General features: G+C 38.1%; 3 protein-coding genes across 4 annotated transcripts; 2 read left to right on the forward strand and 1 right to left on the reverse strand.

Moving 5' to 3' along the window:
* Positions 1 to 2,537: 2,537 nt before the first annotated feature.
* LOC18014694 (coatomer subunit zeta-3) lies at positions 2,538 to 5,750 on the reverse strand. 2 transcript variants are annotated; one of them, XM_006397227.2, is made up of 7 exons: positions 5,650 to 5,750; positions 4,941 to 4,976; positions 3,992 to 4,151; positions 3,665 to 3,812; positions 3,497 to 3,574; positions 2,959 to 3,043; positions 2,538 to 2,868 (listed from the first exon to the last, which is right to left on the reverse strand). In XM_006397227.2, exons 2-7 carry the CDS (start codon positions 4,953 to 4,955, stop codon positions 2,809 to 2,811), a joined length of 546 nt encoding a protein of 181 aa, XP_006397290.1. In that variant the 5' UTR covers positions 4,956 to 4,976; positions 5,650 to 5,750; the 3' UTR covers positions 2,538 to 2,808. The 2 variants fall into 2 exon arrangements, with proteins under 2 accessions (XP_006397290.1, XP_006397289.1); XM_006397226.2 differs by having other exon boundaries at positions 5,480 to 5,652.
* A 770-nt stretch (positions 5,751 to 6,520) lies between these two features.
* LOC112085438 (leucine-rich repeat receptor-like serine/threonine-protein kinase BAM1) lies at positions 6,521 to 7,202 on the forward strand. Its single transcript, XM_024154652.1, has 2 exons — positions 6,521 to 6,802; positions 6,852 to 7,202. Exons 1-2 carry the CDS (start codon positions 6,521 to 6,523, stop codon positions 7,200 to 7,202), a joined length of 633 nt encoding a protein of 210 aa, XP_024010420.1.
* Positions 7,203 to 7,854: 652 nt separating this feature from the next.
* Positions 7,855 to 11,858, forward strand: LOC112085439. The gene is made up of 2 exons (XM_024154653.1): positions 7,855 to 9,110; positions 11,090 to 11,858. Exons 1-2 carry the CDS (start codon positions 7,855 to 7,857, stop codon positions 11,856 to 11,858), a joined length of 2,025 nt encoding a protein of 674 aa, XP_024010421.1.
* The last annotated feature ends 3,374 nt before the right edge of the window (positions 11,859 to 15,232 follow it).

Raw genomic sequence — 15,232 nt, forward strand, 5'->3', positions numbered from 1 at the left:
GTCAAAATAATTGTTCGTTTATTTTTTAAATAATAGATAAGTAACAACAAACAATTATGGAGGGTGTGTGATATTAATATAATATTAAATAAATAAATAATATAGATAAGTAGGCAAAAGGGTTAAAACAGTCATTTGTCTTCTCCAAACAGAAGAAAAGTGTGTATTTTGGTAATTAAAACACAAAAGTCTTTTTTTTGGACATTAAATAACTTAAAAATACACCTAATGGTAACACACTCAAATAATAATCTCACAAAAATTCTGATTGAGATAACAATATCAATATCCTAAACCAAGATAATCTAGCTCCTATCAAAATTATTATATATTGATATTGATATTTTCACATCAATAGATCCTTTATCCACAACCCTTGAGAATGTATTATCCGATTAACAGCAGTCCTGTAATAATGTATATATTTACCAATATTATTTTGAAGAAATGCTTTGTTTAACTTACTATGGTATTAAACTACTAATTGTGATGTTTTTTTTTTGTTTTTTATTTTCTTAGTCTAAGTTGACTAATATATATGATATATGATAAACTAAAAATTGTAATTAGGGTATCATCTTTTTTTATTTATTAAAAAAATAAGATATCATCTTACGATTGTCAAACTGTGAAAGAATAAATGTTAACTATTATCATATTTGGAGGTACGTGGTGAGATTGGATTGGTGACTAATATTTTTCTTCCTTTTCGTCATCATACAAAGAAATTAGTCCACAACCCAATATCCCCACTTACCTCCAAATATGCTAATCATTCATTTTTATATATTTTCACTATTTTTTTTTTTGAGTTTGTCAATCATAAGACTGATACTTAATTGTAATGTTTCAAATTGTAAGATATATTGTATATATATATATATATATAACCATATAAATTTTGTTCAATTCGCTTTATCAAATACATAAATACAAAATAAATACATGATTTCTAAACAAATACAATTGGAAAAAACTGTTAACACAGAAATAAATTTTCGTTGTTATATTTCTTATTTCCTTGCCTATCTAAATTTTGTTTTTCTCTAATACCATTGCAGTGTCCTCTACAAACTAAACCTATCTATATTCTCTGACTCTCCGAAATACGAGGGTTCATCCTTATTGGGTTTGACTGGTTTTGAACGCAGTAGTTACGGTTGCGAGTGTGAGAGTTTGCGAAAGCGGACGATTGCGGTTTTGAGCGTTATTCAACGGTTTGCACGACTGGTTAAAATTTTTAAAGTGAATCTGTTTGTAGGACATTTTTGACTGGCAAACCAGCAGTTGTTTTAGCGGTTAAACATAAAATTACCAAAATAAATATCATATATAATTATAAAAAACAGAAAAACTATGTTATTATGATTAATATCAAAATCACTATATTATGGCAATTATGCTTATGTTTGTATCTTAATTTTCTTCAACTGATAGGAAAACCATGATTAGAGACTAGAACTTGATAGAAAAAGTGAGAGGTTACGATTTATATATAGGAGAAGATTAGTAGGGTTAGGGTTTTATAATTATTTTTAAAGTGATCTTTTATTTTTTTTTAATTTTCTAGCGTGATTTTATTTATTTTTATTTTTTTACCCAACCGCTACCATCCGCAACCGCAAAAGCTGGTGGGAAACAGCTTTGGGATTCAACGATATAAAACGATACGGAACGGTTTACAGCAATTTCTATATTTGTAATAAAACACCACTAACCGCAAATGCTACGTTTACGGGTGATAGCAGGTGAACCAATAAACACCTTAAGTATCCTCTCTCCGACTTTCTCAAACTCGTTATCAGATTCGTCCTGGAAGACAAATATAAGCAGCTCTTTAGACCGAAACTAGAAATTCTTTTTGGTTCGGTCTTAAAGATTATTCTTTTATAGAGTGTTGTGAATTGTGATTAATTATATTTTCAGTGCTTCGCTTACCCAAAAATTAGAATTTTAATTTTTGTCAAAACATTTATAATGTTGACGTAAATCTTCATTTTGCAATGCTATATATTCTATATAAAACAAAAGTTGGTGACGTAGTTGTTGATTTTGCTTGAATCCTTGGTCTTTTGAATAATTCATGTGGATACATCATTATTCAAAATAATCAAGAATATATTAACAAAACAAAAATTCTATAAATAGTTTAAATAAGCCTAAACGGATCTAAATGAGCTGGTGTAATTAAATCGGATTTAAATAGACACCCTAATAGACTCCAGATACTAAACAAGTTTTAACGGGTTTGATATTTAAACAGGGCGGGTCTAAATGGCTACCACCCGCCCATTCATTTCAAAGTGAGATGGATCCTCTAGTTGCAGAATGGTAAAATATCTTTGGAAGTTTAAAAAAGATAAAGCCGCCGAAGTAATTTTGTGCTTCATCTAGAAGATTCTACAGTATTAGTGCGTATGACTTCGTGATCATGTGATTGACCGGCGTAACGATCGGCACTATTTGATTTGGACGATTTGAATACTCATCTCCTCGACTTTGAGTTAGTTTTCATGTATTCACTTGACGAAAACATAAACTTAGCAATCACTAGTGCATATATGTTCATCCTCAACTTAAAAAAAATCATAACAACAATGTCATATGGAGGTATTGATAGTCAACAAGGAGAATAATAGATCTAAATTCCAGAAGAAGAAAAAGTTGACGAATTGTGAAAAAAAAAAAATCATAGTTATAAGATACTTGAGTAAATAGGGATTGATTTCTAATGAACAGCAACCATTTCAGATATGGTTACTAAGGGCTCATGATTAAAAACATACCATTTTGCTTCCACGATGAAAATCATGTTAGAAGACTTCTCGCCAGGTGCTCTCGGGCCGTTGCCAATGCTTGAGTTAATGTCTACAATTCAAAAGGCACAAAAAATGTTAAATGCATAGTCGCGTTATGATGACTATCGCTTTCCTCAAATGTAGTCATATTGCATCTCACCTGTTCAGATAGTGAACCACTTGCTTCTGCGCTCTGCATTGCTACTTTCCCCGCAATAACATTGGCATCTGTTTCCAATACCATCCTGAACATATTTTACAAAAAAACGCAAACATGAGTATGACGGTGGTAGGATTCAAACCAGTAAAATCCTTCTATATTCAATTCACCAAAGAAATTACACCATAGAAAAGGCCCATTGGCGAAAGAAGTCTCTAAATCCCCGAGCCATGCCCAAACCAAAACCCCCCAGCAAATCCACAATGCACCCAACGAATTCTTTCGAGTCTCGACTAATTGACTTAAGCTCTGTTGCTGAGTTTGCAAAGCTAATTATTCCTTGCACCTGGTTCAAGGCTTAGATAGGATAATCCTAAACTAGACTTAACAAGAGCGCCTTATCACACGGCCAGAAGTTGTTCAGACATGATCGAACAATAAATTCTCATGGTCCTACTAACTCTTTATCTGTACCCACCCTTGTTTAAGACTTGCATTATCATGGTAATAAATAATGTAGAACAGAATCGTAGCATACCCCTGATCAACCATCTCATCAAGGCACAAAAAGATGAGATCCAAATTTTCAAGTGCTTCCATTTTTTCAACATTGTTCCTGTAAGGAAGAAAGGATGCTAAACGTTAATGGCGTATATCGCTGACTAAGAAAAGGCACATAGTCATTTTTTAAGGCGAGCTAAATAACCTCAGAAGTAACGCGACAGCATCAAAAAAGCCTTGAAGAACAGATGATAAGATGAGCTCGTTTTCATTTTCACCACCCGTAACAAAGAAGTGAAGGTCCTGGGCAAACTTATAGACAACAATATTATTCTCCAACAACGTTATCTCCGCTGCAAAAAGTAACATTAACCAAAAAAGTTATACGCACCTACTAGTGATTTGAAACAGAGAATATAAACATATGCAGTCAGGAAATCAAATAAAGCGAAAAAAAAAGAAGATTAAAAAAGCTCAAGCTCTCACACTCATATATGAATGATTTCTAATGTGAGTTTTAATTTGGACTTACCTTCTGTGCGAGCATTGGTCTTAGAGGTCTTCGAGAAGACATATTTTTCAAACGCTAACTTGGCAGCATTAGTTGTCCAATCGTCTGAGTAATACTTAACAGCCACACGCTTTCCTTCAGAGTCTAGAAGAAGAATGTTCTTTACCAAAGGACAAGAATCCTGTTCATTGTAAATTGGACAATCAGCATGTAAGTATTAAGAGAGAAGCAGAAGAGGGAATACTTTAAAGATATCATTCCAGTCCAACGACCACCAATCTGTCGGAGAATTACATGGTTCAAAGCCTAAGTCCCTTGAGTTTTGAAGTGGCCAATCAGAATCTATGGCTTGACCAAATGGGACATTCAAATCTGTAATCTAAATAATAAATTTGCTAAGAACACTTAGGAAAAAAAAATGATTCAATTCAACCTGACCACCAGAAGAACGCAAAAAAAAAATGATACACATGACGAATGGCAGCTCCACCAGACATAATCCAAATTATTTTGTATCAACAAAACAAATTACGGGGAGACCAATTGTGCATAAGCAATTCGGACGCTTTCAGCAGCAAGAGGAGGTGTACAGAATTCTACCAAAAATTATGTTTCTAAGACTGTAATAAAGCTTAATCATGCTTCCATGATTGGTGCATGAATATCTGATTTTTAGCACTTTTCAAAATATTTCTTAGCCACTCAACAAAAGAGAAAAGGAAAGAACAATCTTGACATAGTGATTCATAGACAAATAAAGGACTTTATCATGGCTTCTCTTAACTCAAGGGACTTATTAAAAGTTTCATTAGATCACAATAAGTGTACCAAACCATAAAATATCACACGACAATTTGCTGCATTATGAAAACTGGCGAATATGATCACAGCAGCAACTACCAAAGCAAACACATACAGACAAAAAAAATTACTCTTACATATAACAGAATGAGTAAAGAGATGTACTTACATTAGCCCCTGACATTGTTGTTGAACCAAGATATACCTGAAAATAGCGATAATTTATGTGTTATAACCCCTAAAAAAACCAAAACTAAAAATCCTATAGACTGGAAACAAAATAACTAATCACTTTGGTCACAGAAACAAGATCACCGCTGAATACACCAAGACCTAAAAGAAGAGTATGGTTTCAACCCCGCCACGACCAAAACGACTCCAAAACTGGATTACATTTCATTAACACTAGTCTCTATGTATATTTTGATTTTCTAATCCAAAAACTTTGCCATCAGATCTCTGCTAAGCCGCGCTTTCCAATGAATGGGGACCAATAAGTTTAACAATTTCTTTAATTAATTCCTCTTACGACGACCTACTTTGAGAGAATGCACAAAACCTCGGAAAATGAATGTCATACTTAAACACCAAGATCTACAAAGAAAATGATAGATCATAAATCGCAAAAACCAGAATATACTCAAAACATAGAATCTACGGAAACCAAATCCCATATATCATTGACCAACAATGCTCAATATATCTTACTGATTCAAAGCCAACAAAATCTGATCGCAGAAACTATTAACGGTTTAACAATTTCAACCAGATCTGATGGAATCAGAACATAAAGCATAAGAATCTAGCATCCGATACATGGAAGCAAAGAAGCAGAGATCGAAACGAAAACAAAACGATTGTAATCTCGAGAAAATTACTTTAGAGATGGCTTCGGAGCTGAAGATGACTGCTTGAGCCGATGGGACTATTGAAAAAGAAATACGCGTGGGTGTGATTTTTATTTGTTGGTTGCAAAAGGGATGATTAGTCAAGGATAGTGTAAATTAACTCAATTCTATTCATGATTAAAAAAAAATTAATGTGAAGAAAAATTAATATTTTTATGTTAAAAGTGGGAAATATAGAACAAAAAAAACTTACATATTGTCTCAATAATACTTTCTTGACTTTTATCATTTTTTACTAAATTACCCTTAATTAAACATAAAAAATTTAAAATAATTCTTTTGAGAATTTTAAAAAATTTCGAAAAATATAAAAAATGAAAAACATATCTATTGAACGTTTATAGAAAAAGATTAAAAAATATTTTTTAATTGTTCTACAAAATCCAGAATTTGTATTCTAATTCTATAATTTTGGTAGATTACTATTTGTTCTATAATCTACCAAATCTAGAATATATATTCTACTATTATCCACAAGCTAAGAAGAAGGAAGATATCTTTTTCTCTCACAGACACGATAATCGAAGCTTACCCAAAATGTCTCAGATCTACTTTTTGCAAAGCTCTTTCAATTTCTTTTACCTGAAATAGCTAATTTTCTTCTCCATCCTCCAATTCTGGCCGGAAACCACCATGGTTCTACACCTGCTTCTCATCGGAGGATCTTGCTTTTCTTCTTTGCGCCGGTCAATAATATCCCATACCTTCCATCGTCCACATTCCAGCTATGTGCTATGCTTTTTTTTCTCAAGACAAAAGCTTCTTAAAGTCTTCAAAGCTGGTTTCATCCTGCATTAATTCTGTCTCCACATATGTCGGATCTGAAGAACATCGACCAAGAATGAAGACTTCTCCTTCATGGGAAGTAAGACCTTACTGGGTTTCTCTCCATGGAGATGTTATACAAAATCATCACCAATTCCGGACAGTATTCTCAGATCCAGATCCAAAACCTCTCCGCCCAAGCTTGAAGACCTCTTCCCTTTGGAATGGAGAAGAGCTCTCATGGATGACAAAAACGAGCTTCTGTACATGGACTGGTGTCACGTGCGACATCTCTCGCCGGCATGTGACCTCTCTTGACCTCTCCGGCCTCATCCTTTCCGGCGTTCTCTCTCCAGACGTATCTCATTTACCTCTGCTCCAGAATCTGTCGGTAGCTGATAAATCAGATCTCCGGTCCAATCCCGCCGGAGATCTCGAAGCTCTTCGGGCTTCGTCACTTGAATCTCTCAAATAATGTCTTCAACGGTTCGTTCCCCGATGAGATTTCATCTGGACTAGTGAATCTCCGCGTTCTTGATGTCTACAACAACAATTTGACCGGAGATTTGCCGCTTTCCGTCACAAATCTGACTCAGCTCCGTCATCTCCACCTCGGCGGGAACTACTTCTCCAGTCAGATCCCATCGTCTTACGGAAGCTGGCCGGTTATCGAGTATCTTCGCTTCTCCTCTCAGATCTGGCCTCCCTCTCATGCTTCTCACTATGTGCTCATCTCAGGAGCAAGCCGTGAACTTTGAAGAACTGAACCTCCTTCCGCTTAAAGCGAGTTTTTCTGTATCTAGCTTTGTGCTAAGACATCTTCATATAACATAAGTTTTTTCAGAAGATTTCTAGCCTAGTGCTAAATTTATTGCCGATTTAGAGGTTCAAAGATCTATCACTCAGGAAATAACAAAATTTGAAATATGAATGTGATTGGATGGAATTGTCAGGGAGCCGGTTCTGATCTGACAAAAGATCATTTAGAAGAACTTCACAAATGTTTCCAACCGAAGTTTCTATTTTTGTCGGAGATAAAAAATAATCGTTACTTTCTGCAAAACATGCAAGTTTACTTTGGATATGACCATGTTTTTACGGTTGAGCCAAGAGGCCAAGGTGGAGGATTAGCACTTTTTTATATGGATGAGCCTTCGGTTTCTATTCTATATTCGGATAAGCATTTGATAGATGTAAAAACAACTCTAGACGGACACAAAATCTTTATGACGTTCATCTATGGGGATCCGGTTGTAAAAAACCGAGAGATTGTATGGGAACGTCTCACCCGGATGAGCCTTACTAGAAAAGATGCATGGTTTATGATAGGAGATTTTAATGACATTATGGGTCCACGAAAAACGGGGAGGGCAAAGAAGATCTGTGTATTCTTTTATCCCATTTCAAACCATGTTGGACAACTGTGGCATGCTAGAGTTTCCGTATAAAGGAAACTCATTCTCATGGGTTGGAAAAAGGCGTTTCTGTAAAGTTAAGTGTTGGTTTGATAGAGCTCTGGGTAATGAAGAATGTCAATCAAGATTTCCCCACACCTCTGTGGAGTATCTGAAATTATGGGGTTCAGACCACCGCCCGGTTCTAGCTATGATACGAGTGGATAACCAACGAAGGAAAAACTCGTTTAGGTTTGATAAAAGATGGGTTGGAAAGCCAGGCTTCAAAGATGCAGTCATTTCTGGATGGGGCCCTTTTGATGGAATCTCACGTCGAGATTTCCACCAAAAAGTAGCAAACTGTCGTAAAAGCATCTCCATTTGGAAGAAATCTCTTCCAACTAATTCGGAGAAGATGATTGAGGAATTAAAGAATCAACTAGATGTAGCGCAAGACGATGAGAACACCACGACAGAAGAAATAGAAGAGATCAGGAGAAAACTCTGCACAACGCTTCGAGAAATCTATTGGCAACAAAAGAGTCGGGAGCGGTGGCACAAGGAGGGGGATAAGAATACCAAATTTTTCCATGCTCTAACCAAACAAAGGAGAAGTCGGAACCGCATTATCTCCTTAAAAGATAATGATGGAAATTTGGTAGAGAATGCGAAAGGTATTGAATGGGTGGCGTCCAAATACTTCCAAGACCTTTTCACTTCGTCACAGCCTACAGATCCAGAAAATGCACTCCAGTATATTACCGAGAAAGTCACAAATACCTCTAATCAGCTCCTGCTTATGGATCCTTCAGAATCAGAGATTAAGGAAGCCCTATTCGATATCAACCCAGACAAAGCTCTCGGACCCGATGGAATGACGAGCAAATTTTACCAAAAATTCTGGCTTGACTTTCGCCATGATATAGTTAAACTGGTCAAAGATTTCTTCGCTTCGGGATCCTTCGATCCTAGACTTAATCAAACTAACATATGTCTTATCCCTAAAAAAGAAAAGCCCAGAGCGATGACGGAATTTCGTCCGATTAGCCTGTGCAACGTAAGCTATAAAATTATATCTAAGCTTTTATATAAGAGACTAAAGAAGACTTTGCCGAATTTAATTTCAGAGACTCAATCGGCCTTCATGGCTAGACGTCTTATTACAGACAACATTCTGCTGGCACAAGAAAACTTTCACGCTCTCCGTACCAACTCCGTTTGTAGAGAAAACTTCATGGCCATCAAGACAGACATGAGCAACGTGATAACATTGTATTTTGACCACTTTTATGGATCATTATTGTATCTTATGCAGGTGTTTTAACTCTGTTTTCAAAGGTTTTTAAAGTGTTTTCAATGTTTTAGAGTTTCAAAAGACTTTACAGGAAACTTGGGCAAAAGATATGCAATTTGGAACAAATGAGCAATTTTGGATAAATGCAGACCGTCAGAAGTATGACAAGCGATGAAGACCTTCTCACCGTCTGATCACCCCCAAATTTTGAAACAACATAGAGGATCCAACCAGCTTTCTAATGCACTTGGTTTGGAGACAATCCAACGTTTAGATCTTCAGATACTCCCGATGCAAGAATGACAGAAAATGCAGTTCCGGAAGAGAGCATGTGCCGAGACCGCGGCCAACACCCATTTTCCCGCGGGTAGAGCCACCGCGACCGCGGACTTTGGTCGTTCACTTTCCCGACGACTTAATTAAAGCCCAGATCAATTCCTTTCGTTATTTTTGAAGCCCTAAGTGTCCAGAACCACCCCAGAAGCTATAAATACCCCCTTTAGGTCATTCCTAAAGGTGTGGAGACGACATAAGATAGAAATAGAGAGAGAGATTTTGTGTGAGTGCTTCACAAACCCTAGGTGGCCGCCGCCTTTGAAGGAGGAGCCGTCAAGGAGAGCATCATCGCGCCTCCATCTGTGATTCCGTTCTTCGTTCTTCTTCCCCGTTTTCTTTAATTTTCTGCACTTTCAATACTCTGTGATGATTGTTTACAATATGTTTGAGTAGTTACCCAGTTGGGTTTAAAGGGATTTTTCAAAGGGAATTTCATGTGTCTTTGCTTATGAATCGATAGATTTAGGATTTATAATCTTCTAGATGTTCTTCGTTTGCCTTTAATCTTACTGCGTGATTCTTTGCTGGCCACTTAGAAGCCGATCTGATATGATATGTTGCGAAAGCTTTCATTGATTGTCTGAACTAGGGTGAAACGAGCAATTCTTCTATAGGAGTGGAAACCTACCTGTAGTTGAGTTGTGAATATTGATGAGTCTTGTTCTGCTATTGCATCTTCTCCCTTCCAGAATCAGAGTGGAAACCTACTGATTAGGGTTGCGAGAGATAGTTGTTTAGTGCTGCGAAAGTAGGCTATTCATACTTCCGTACCTCGAGTTCTAGAACATACGTAGTTGATTACCTTTATCATATGCTTGAAATCGATATAGCCTAGACCATGAACCCCTGCGAAACCCCTTGAGCCCCATCGTTTGTCTTTAATTGTTTACAGCCTTCTAGTTTCAATCGATTTTTACCTTCAATTTAGTTTGCTTTTCATTTGCTTGTTTCCATTATACTTTCAATCGCTATTTACTTGCCTTCTATTCGCTTTGTTTAATCGCTTTTTACTTGCTTTGCCTGCTTTAGTTTTCTTTCAATTGCTTTTTATTTGCTTTCTAGTTTAGATTTAGTGACAACCAAAAACCCAAAACCAAAACCTGTTTAGTTCTAATCTGATTTAAGCGTTGCAGTGAATTCGTACTGAAACAACTAAGTCTCTGTGGATCGATACCCTAAGTACTACAGCGCACATCTGTGCACTTGCAGACATTTAGGGATTATAAATTTAAAACCTGAAGCTTAGTAAAACGAAAACAACCAACCCCATTTACAACTCGCATCACAACGCTTATGACCGGGTAGAATGGAGTTTCCTTGAAGCCCTTATGATCAAGCTAGGATTTTCAGAGAGATGGGTCAGAATCCTAATGTTCTGTATCTCCTCGGTCTCATATCAAATCCTTATAAATGGAGAACCGAAAGGAAAGATCATCCCATCCAGAGGATTACGGCAAGGAGATCCCCTATCCCCTTTCCTCTTTATCCTTTGTACTGAGGCTCTCATCTCGTTACTAAAAGGAGCAGAGGAGGAAAATCGCATTTGTGGGCTGAAAGTAGCCCAAGCAAGTCCACCGGTTTCACATATTCTCTTTGCTGATGATAGCCTCTTCTTCTGTAGAGCGGAAATTCAGCATGGAGCCGAGATTTTCAGGATTATTGATACATATGGAGGGGCCTCGAGACAACAACTTAATTTGGGGAAATCCTCCATTATGTTCGGGAATAGAGTGGATCCGCTTTTAAAGCAAGGCATCAAGAATGCTATAGGGATATCATCAGAGGGCGGCATGGGGATGTACCTCGGCCTCCCAGAGCAGATCTGTGGATCAAAGAAGAAAGTCTTCTCCTATGTTCATGACCGTCTGAGCAATCGGGTCAATAATTGGTCTGCAAGACTTTTTTCCAAAGGTGGAAAAGAAATTCAAATCAAATCCGTTGCACAAGCCGTCCCTACGTACGTCATGTCATGTTTTTTATTGCTCCAAGGAGTGACGGATAAATTGCGGAGTGCCATTGCCAATTTCTGGTGGAGCTCAAAACAGAATAGTAGCGGAATACACTGGATTGCTTGGGATAAGATCTGTGTCCCTCAGGATATGGGAGGCCTCGGATTCCGAGACTTACAAGACTTTAACCTAGCCCTTCTAGCAAAACAGCTATGGCGTCTTATCCAATATCCCTCATCACTCTTGGCTCGGGTCTTAAGAGGCAGATATTTTAACCGGTCCGACCCTCTGGAAGACCGGAACGTTTACTCACCATCCTATGGGTGGAGGAGTATAATGGCCGCAAAACCGTTTTTGAGGATGGGACTGAGGAAGACAATTGGATCGGGCCTAAATACGAGAGTGTGGAGCGAACCGTGGATTCCTGACCTTAGAGCTTGACCGCCTAGACCAGCCCCGCATATCGGATTCCAAGAGCCGGGAATCCTGGTATACTCTTTCATCCGCCGAGACACCAAACAGTGGGATGTTCCCTTGCTTAGATATTTTTTCCATCCTGAGGATATTCCCCTTATTCTCGGGGTGAGACCTAGCCAGACCCGGACCTTGGATGGATATGCCTGGAATCATTCCAAATCGAGACTGTACTCAGTCAAGTCGGGATATGATCTAATTAGAAGAACGAAGATTGAACGAGAAGCTGGAGCGTTTAGGGAACCAAGCATCACGGCCTTACAACGACATGTTTGGAGAGTTCGTTCACCTGGGAAGATGAAACACTTTATGTGGCAATCTTTATCTGGGTGCGTGGCGACATGCCAGAACCTCACATACCGACATTTGGGTTCCGACAAATGCTGTCCCCGCTGTGGGAATCCTGAGGAAATCATAAACCACCTACTGTTCTTATGTCCCCCGGCATTACAAGTCTGGGCGTTATCGGACTTTCCGTCTCTTCCGGATGTCTTCCCGAGTACTTCTATTTATCAAAATATGAGCTTCCTCTTTTGGAAAACAAAAGAGCTAGGCATGACGGATCCTACAAAGGATATTTATCCTTGGATCCTATGGTTTATTTGGAAAGCAAGGAACGAGAAGATCTTCAAAGGGAAAGAAATTTCTCCGGAGGATACATGGATACATGCAAAAGTGGAAGCAGAAAGTTGGAGAGTTGCGAACCAACCTGAAGACAGCGACGACGCTCAATTTGAGGAAGTAGGCCTTCCACCGGACACCATTGCGATACCCGTGGTACCGCAAACCCCAATATGCCGGATTGACGCCTCGTGGATCAATCACAGACAGGTTAGCGGCCTCGGTTGGAGCTTTGTGGATGGCGGAGGATTTGAACTTTTTGGACTTCAGGGATGCCGTAGAAGCTTCTCGGCCCTCCATGCCGAGATGGATTGCCTCCTCTGGGCTATGTCCTGCTTGAGAGAGAGACGGATATTTTCGGTTCACTTTCAATCCGACTGTTCGGATCTGGTGCGTATGACTGAGGTTCCAGCTGATTGGCCGTCCTTTAATGCAGAGCTAGATACCTTCCGCCTCTTTGAAGAGAGCTTCTCAGAGTGCACTTTATCTCATATTCTGAGGGATCTAAATGTCCGGGCGGAAAGTCTTGCGAAAGGAGCTCGAGCAAGAGGCGTTATCTTTTCCCAAATCGATCATAACAAGCTCACCAATGGTGGTCCACAGATCACTAATACGCTGGGCCAAATGTGATTGTACTAGATTGATAGTGGAAAAAAAAAATATATATATATTCTACTATTTGTTCTATGTTCTACTAAGAGTTAGAATACATTTTCTTAAATTTGTTTATATTCCACCAAGTTTTGAATACATATTCTAACTCTTTCTCTATATTCTACATTATGTAGAATAGAAATTCTACAATTGTTTCTTTTTTCTAAGGACTGTAGAATTTGTCTTCTGTCTAAGTGGTTAAAAAAATCTGAGAAAATCTAAGATTTAGACTAACTACCCAAATCAAAAAACTTAACAAATTTTTTTTGGCATTATCTTCTTCGTTTCTTTCACCTATTTTCCACTTGAACTTGGAAAAACATTGTCATAGCTTTCAAAATTAAGAAAACTCTGCAGTCATCAGTTCTAGTCCACGAAGGTTTGTTTGTGTGAAGAAACCTAAGCCATTCTTCTATGGCTGTCAAAGCAATGTCGCTCATAAGTCATAACTCATAAGAGGGTTATCCATGTTTGATATAGCCAATTTGGGATCAGATTATTGAATGAATGCTCAAGATCAAGGTTTATATATAAAGCAACTTCTTTATTGCTTTAAGAAAATAACTCAAAACTTAAAGCCCTCAAACTCATAAGTTATGCCACAACTTGGCATCTCCTTATATAGAGGTTTAGATAACTCCTAAACCTATTGGATAAACACAACTTAGAATATTTCCTATTTTATTATCTTTACTAATCATATCTCAACTAGAAAAAGGATAACTTGCTCTTCAAGTCTTTTTCTTCTTCAAGCTTACTTCAACAATCTCCCCTTTAAGCTTGAAGTCTTCCTTGATCACTTCCTTAACTCCAATGAGATCTCTCATCTCTTTAAGCTTGACTCTTCCTAGTGCCTTTGTCAGAATATCTGCCTTTTGCTCTGTTCCGGGAACATGTTCTACACATACCAGCTCGTTCTCAACGCATTCCCGTATGAAATGGTACTTCCTGTGAATGTGTTTGCTACGACCATGAAACACTGGATTCTTGGTCAAGGCAATCGCAGATTTGTTGTCTATCCGCACCACTACTTTCTCACATGCTGAACCAGTTACCTCACTAAGAAGTTCTTGAAGCCAAATCGCTTGCTTTGCAGCTTCGGTGGCAGCCATAAACTCGGCCTCACATGACGATAATGCAACTGTCTCTTGCTTCTGAGAACACCAAGTTATTGGACATTCATTGAGATAGAAAATATGTCCACCTGTACTCTTCCCATCGTCTATATCGACATTATGGCTACTATCACTATAGCCTACCAAACCAGTATTCTTGGTGCGAGAGAATGTGAGACCATATGCAGATGTTCCTCGCAGGTATCTTAATACTTGTTTCAAAGCTGCTCCATGAGACACCTTTGGATCCTGCATGTATCTACTCAGTACTCCAACGCTGAATGAGAGATCTGGCCGTGTGTGTAGTAGGTATCGAAGACATCCAATATTTCTCCTAAATTCCGTTTCGTTGATGCTCTTCTCTTCCTTTGATTTAGACAGATTCACTCCCAAGTCCATTGGAATATGGACTGAATTACATTCTTCCATTCCAGATTCTGACAATATCTTCTTTGCATACCTCTCTTGCCTTAGTGTAATGCCATCTTTATCCTGGAATACCTCAATACCGAGATAGTAGGTCAACTTTCTCAAGTCACTCATTTCGAACTTTTTCGACATCTCTTTCTTAAACTCTAGAGTCAAGTCCAAGCATGATCCAGTAACTAGTAGATCGTCGACATACACAGCTACAAGAAGAAGTTTCTCTCCCTCCTTCTTGCGATACAAGGAAGCCTCCTTTGAGCATCTTACAAAGCTTAACTCCCTTAGAATTTTGTTCAACTTATTATTCCATGCTCTAGGTGCCTGCTTGAGACCGTAGAGTGCTTTGTGAAGTCGGTATACCTTGTTCTCACTTCCTTTGATCATGAATCCTTCAGGCTGGCTTACATAAACTTCTTCTTTAAGCTCGCCATGAAGAAACGCAGTTTTGACGTCGAGGTGATGAACTTCCCAACCGCTTGACGCAGCTAGAGCAAGTATGAACCTGATCGTTTCAATTCGAGCCAC

Source organism: Eutrema salsugineum, unplaced genomic scaffold (assembly GCF_000478725.1).
Source record: "Eutrema salsugineum unplaced genomic scaffold, Eutsalg1_0 scaffold_3, whole genome shotgun sequence".
Lineage (NCBI taxonomy): Eukaryota > Viridiplantae > Streptophyta > Magnoliopsida > Brassicales > Brassicaceae > Eutrema > Eutrema salsugineum.

Bases quoted from the DNA above. Each gene is read 5' to 3' on its own strand.
- LOC18014694 (XM_006397227.2), bottom strand. The intron at 3,575-3,664 runs GTTATTTAGCTC...TCTTCCTTACAG, and splicing joins GCTGTCGCGTTACTTCTGAG to GAACAATGTTGAAAAAATGG. The intron at 2,869-2,958 runs GTGAGATGCAAT...TTTGAATTGTAG, and splicing joins GTGGTTCACTATCTGAACAG to ACATTAACTCAAGCATTGGC.
- LOC112085438 (XM_024154652.1), top strand. From the start codon at position 6,521: ATGAAGACTTCTCCTTCATGGGAAGTAAGACCTTACTGGGTTTCTCTC. The intron at 6,803-6,851 runs GTATCTCATTTA...CTGATAAATCAG, and splicing joins CCGGCGTTCTCTCTCCAGAC to ATCTCCGGTCCAATCCCGCC.
- LOC112085439 (XM_024154653.1), top strand. From the start codon at position 7,855: ATGTTGGACAACTGTGGCATGCTAGAGTTTCCGTATAAAGGAAACTCA. The intron at 9,111-11,089 runs GTATTTTGACCA...CTTCTTCTGTAG, and splicing joins ATGAGCAACGTGATAACATT to AGCGGAAATTCAGCATGGAG.